The sequence below is a fragment of the Choloepus didactylus genome, assembly GCF_015220235.1.
Source record: "Choloepus didactylus isolate mChoDid1 chromosome 25 unlocalized genomic scaffold, mChoDid1.pri SUPER_25_unloc2, whole genome shotgun sequence".
Lineage (NCBI taxonomy): Eukaryota > Metazoa > Chordata > Mammalia > Pilosa > Megalonychidae > Choloepus > Choloepus didactylus.
The window spans coordinates 281,058-286,613 of record NW_023637607.1 but is presented as its reverse complement, the minus strand read 5'-3'; the positions used below and the strand labels follow the sequence as shown (position 1 = coordinate 286,613).

Genomic DNA, 5,556 nt, shown 5'->3' with positions numbered 1-5,556 from the left:
TCAAATTTAGTTTTACTTGCATCACTTTAGGATTTAGAGAAACAGTTGAAAAGCCAATAAACAAATGAAAAGTGGTTCTACAAAGAATAGGTTTGTAACAAATGAGTATTGTTATCATACCAGGGTGTAGATGTTTCTCAAGTGTGAATACTTTATAAATGAATTACTTGAATTTGAAATTAAGGCACAGTTATGGATGTCTGTATACAATTTCCTTATAACAATCTGCTTTTCTTTTCCAAATTTGACTCTGTTTTGTGAAATCACAGAATCTAACCAGTGTTTCAGAATTCATCCTCTTAGGGCTCTCGGCTGAACCAGAACTACAACCCCTCCTATTTGGGCTGTTTTTATCCATGTACCTGATCACTGTACTGGGTAACCTACTCATCATGCTGACTGTCATCTCTGATGCCCACCTCCACACCCCCATGTACTTCTTCCTCTTCAACCTGTCCTTGGCTGACATCAATTTCACCTCTACCACAGTCCCAAAGATGCTTATGGATATCCACACTCACTGTGGTGTCATCTCCTATACAGGTTGCCTGATTCAATTGTATTTCTTTTATCTTTTTGGATGTTTGGACAGCCTACTTCTGACAGTGATGGCCTATGACAGGTTTGTGGCAATCTGTCACCCCCTCCACTATACAGTCACCATGAACCCCCAGCAGAGTGGCCTGCTGGTTCTGCTTTCTTTTATCATCAGTCTTTTATACTCCCTGGTGCACTGCTTAATGATGTCACAGCTAAAGTTCTGTTCAGATGTGGAGATTCCTCATTTCTTCTGTGACCCTCCTCAACTACTCAAACTTGCCTGTTCTGACACCTCCACCAATAACATATTAATATGTTTTCATGGTGCCATCTTTGGTGGAATTCCAGTCTCACTGATCATTTTCTCTTATACTCAAATAGTTTCCTCCATTCTGAGAGTCCCAACCCCATGTGGGAGGTATAAAATCTTTACAACCTGTGGCTCTCACCTAACAGTAGTTTGCTTATTTTATGGTACTGGCATGGGAGTGTACCTGAGTTCAGTTTACTCAGATTCAACCAGAAGGAGTGCAGTGGCCTCAGTGATGTATACACTGGTTGCTCCCATGCTGAACCCCTTTATCTACAGCCTGAGGAACAGGGACATCAAGATGGCCCTGGGGAGGATCTTAAAGAGAACACCCTAATTTCAGTACTGTGCCTTATTTTTAGGTTTGTGTATAAGAAAACACAGAAAACCATTATCTGGAAAGTAAAGTATGCCTCTTTGGTCACAGAATTTTTTATTCCTCTAATGGTTTTATTTTCTCTTTTCATCTCATTTTTCCCCATTGCTCTTTGCCACAATTTTTTGGGCTGCTGTATGATTCCTGTTGCTAGTATATGTTATTTAAATGTCAAGACTTTATTTCTTTATTTCTAGTTACATTTAGTTTAACTTACATCACTTCAGGATTTACAAATAATGTATGCACATGGTAAACTCCCATCAAATATAGGTATCTTCACTGTGATCACCTACTCTAAGGGCATTCCATTCAATTAAATTATTTGAACTTATACTATATTTTAACCTGTTTATCTGACAACCCATTATACTTTAATGTTTATAAAATTAGAGGGAGAACAATCCAAAGCAAAGCCTGAATACCAATTTTCCTCTACTCAAAATCTATTATAGGGAGAGTAGAAATATATACCATATCTACTCTGAAAATGATGAATAAATTATGCATTTTCTTACAAGAAAATTTAAAAAATATTTGCCATCCTTGCATCCAACATTTTCCTTCCTCCTTTCCATGATATATTCTATACAAAAACCTAAGAAATGTTGTGGATCAAAATATATTGTTTGCTTTTATTAACAGTGTCATTCAGAGTGATCTGCTAAACCCAATCTAATATGTGCAAGAATAATTCATATAGTATAACAAATTGCTGTTTCCTAAAGGATATGCATCATAAGAGTGGGAATTGTGAAATCTAAAAACTCATCTTTCTTTTTAATGTATGTTTTGTGTTGAATTTTGTACCCCAGTTTGGACATGTTTTGGGGTTGGTCCACATTCTGTCAGACCTATTGTAAATAAAATCCCTTCAATATATAACTTCAGTTAAGGCATGGCCCTACTGAATCAGGTGGGCATCAATCCAGGTTATTAGTGTCCTTTGTAAGCAAAGTGAAAGCCAGATGGAGATAAAAGCCTGGGGAGCAACCTGAAGCCAGAAGTCAGTGGAACCCAGATGAGAAGGGAGAATACATTGCCATGTGCATTACCCTTTGATGGAAAAGCTGAAGATGAGAGATGTTCTCTGCCATCAAGAAAGCTGGCCCAGAAGGAAGCAAGCCTTCTAATTTTCTGAGTCAATAAATTCCTATTATAAAGCCAGCTCATTATATAGTATCTACTTTAGCATCTAGAAAAATAAAACATGGAATGAACCAAACTGTCTTTGGTTTCCACATGCCATTCTCTACACTAAGCTTTGGCAGAAACTTAAAATGTGATATCTTGTACTCATTATAGCACTAGAATTCCAAAATACCTCCATGTGTAAACTTTCTCCCTTTAATCTATGTGTACATACTTGCATTTGGTCTCTAAAATATTTCTCTCCAACTATTATGTAAATACACTAAATGGCATCTTTTTTCCATATCAATTCTAATTTGTTATACATATTTAAGTTTTCTTCTAACCAGGAATTGACAAATCAGTCTCAGTGTTCCTCTCTGTGGAGATCTACTAACAACTACTAAAGCAACATCAGTAAAAAACACATTTTATTAAGGACTTTGAATTTTTTGAACATGAAATTCTAAAGAATATAGACTCTGAATAAAGGAAATAAAACTCTTAGTTAAGTAGAAATTACAGTCTCTGGGGATATTTGTTGAATTTGGGCATGGAATGGCTGAAGTGTTGCCTGATGTGGATGGAGTGACTCTGCTGGTTTAGGAGTCACGAGGGTGGTTCTCCTGACAGCATGGAAATTGAATCATGTTGAGGTCTACAGTGGAACAAATACAGAGGAAGGTCTTCATGTGCCAGTTCCTTTCCAGGTATTTTTGCCCTGTGAATGTTGGTGATATGGATTGGGGATTGTGTTGTAAAGAAGAGGGTCATCTCCAAGGTCTTGCTTTGTTTTCAAGACTAATGCTCTGATACCTAATGAGGCCTGGGTTGTGGGCAGCATCTACAATTCTCCCAATATCTCTTGCCTCCTGGTGTTCATGCCCTTTTTTAAATCCATTCCCTTCAATGCTTGAGTGTAGCAGGATCTAATGACTCACCTCCAATGATCACAATGTGGTCAAAGACATGGGTCTTCTGAGACTAGTGTTCTAGAAGACTAAAGGAATCTGAATCTCATCCTTCTGGAACTCCATTGCTTTCTTGCTTGCATGCTCAGATGGAAGCCAACTGTCTCTGTTGTGTGTTCCCCCTGGAGAGACACAGGAAGGAAAGAATGCAGAAAATCCTCTTCTGAATAGCCTAGAAGAAACTGAATCATGATGAGTCATGTGAGTGAGACTGGAAAAAATATCCTTGCTGACAACTTGCTTTCAGACCTTGAGTGCCCTGCAATATTAAACAAAATGTTGATTTACCAATTAGCGTGCAAAATTCAGTTGATTTCTAATAAGTCACATATACCAATATATATAAGCAGCACTGTATAGTCATTCAAATTATTAAAATTAATAAATCTCAATGCATAAAACCCCAAAACATTTCAAAGGCATATAGAAATGAACATTAGTTATTCTTAGAAATAACTAAGAAAATACATAAGAAAATGTAAGTAGAATCACATGGGTAGTAGGAAGTCTTAATTTCTCTCAAATTACTTGAAAATTTCACTGCACTTTCGATATATATGTCATATACTGATTCTCTACATTAGAGTCTGAACTTTATTTCAATATTCCCACTAATTGGAAATCAGATCTGGGGTAAATGACAGCTTCCTCCTGAGAAGAACACAGGCCAAAGCTCCATTGAAGACACTGAAACTTCTCTTTCTACTGTTCCACTAATATTAACAAGACCTCAGAAACTGAGATAACATCTACCAATTTGGCTATCTATCTACTCTGTGATTTAAGCTCTTAGGACATCCAACATTAAAAAATTTGACCTGTATTCTACACTATTAGAGATTGCTGATCCTAGGTAATTGTTCTCCATGGGTGTTCTCTCCACCAAGACTCATTCTCTGCTTCAGGAGGCCCATGCCTGAGTCTGTTTTCCTGCAACATTGAGGTCAGAGCCTCAGCCTTTTCTTTCATCCAGCAGAGTAATGGCATTGCACATGCATCCTCAGTCATGCCCCAGAAAGGTTGAGAGACAGGTAAGTGAATGTCTTGGAGACATTTGATTTAGACATGATTGTTGGAAATATTTTTTCCTCATCATTAGTACAACCATAAGAATTGAGATAGCCATGTGGGGGGCCCCCAAATGCAATCAGCTCAGAGGTCCATGAAGATTATGATCTTGGTTCTAGTGGGGATTTCAGAAGTCCCATTAATAATTTTGATTTCCTCAACCTTTGGTCCTAACTTCAATAAGCACTGTTGCCACCATGGCAGGAAATGCATCCTTTTCAAGTGGACCAGGTCCATCCCAGAATGATCACAAAAGCAGTGATGTGTAGGAGGGGGGTGAATGTGTCCATGATGTCATGACCCATATGGAGGGTTTTCCAGCTCCAGACTCTGAACTAAGTGATCTATGTAACTTGTTTCAATTATTCTGCATAGTTACCACCAATAAAGAGTACACTTTATGTTTATTTTACATAAATATGGAGAAAGTGAATATCCTTTCAACTAATTTTTACAAGGTCCTGGAGTAAAAATGGGCAAAGTCAGGTATGAACATGGAGAGTGAATCTCTAGACACAAGTGACTTCATCAACCCAACCTCCATTTCCCTTCACTGATCACTTCACACATGCTGTTTGGAGGGAAATGACTATCAATCATTTCTGATTCCCCAGAGCATATTCAGTGCTTGAGACAGTGTAGGTAATGAATCAATAAATCTGTTGATTACTGATCACACTTCCATATTCTCAGGAACAAAGGGAACAAATTTGGCTTCTACACCATCTGTTTACAGCCCTGCCAAGAATGTCCCATAGGACTAGATTAAAATAGAGCTGTGGGAGTCTATAGCATTAATTTTTATGGGGCTTTTATTGTCTCTTTATTATGACCTCTATCTTTATATTATCTCACTTTGGGTGAGTTTAACAAAAATTAAAGCAGAAAATGAAAAGAGAGGAAGAGAAAAGAAAATTTAGCCTTGTATTGTGGAGTGAGACACAATTTTGGATATAAATTCACCAATGACCAAATTTCTTGAGATAAGTTAGGCTTCAACAACTGCCATATAACTTAAAATAAAGGTGGTTAAATCTTCTGGGTAATGCATTATTCAATAGTCATTTTATTCCAATATTGATTTGTATCTCAATCCCAAATGATGAATTTTTAAAGTGTCAAATCACCAGGGAGTAATAAATATGGAAGTCAGGTATTAA

General features: G+C 37.3%; 1 protein-coding gene across 1 annotated transcript; it reads left to right on the top strand.

Moving 5' to 3' along the window:
• The first annotated feature begins 254 nt into the window (after window positions 1-254).
• On the top strand, window positions 255-1,187 carry LOC119525518 (olfactory receptor 18-like). Its single transcript, XM_037824306.1, has one exon. It carries the CDS (start codon window positions 357-359, stop codon window positions 1,185-1,187), a length of 831 nt encoding a protein of 276 aa, XP_037680234.1. The 5' UTR covers window positions 255-356.
• The last annotated feature ends 4,369 nt before the right edge of the window (window positions 1,188-5,556 follow it).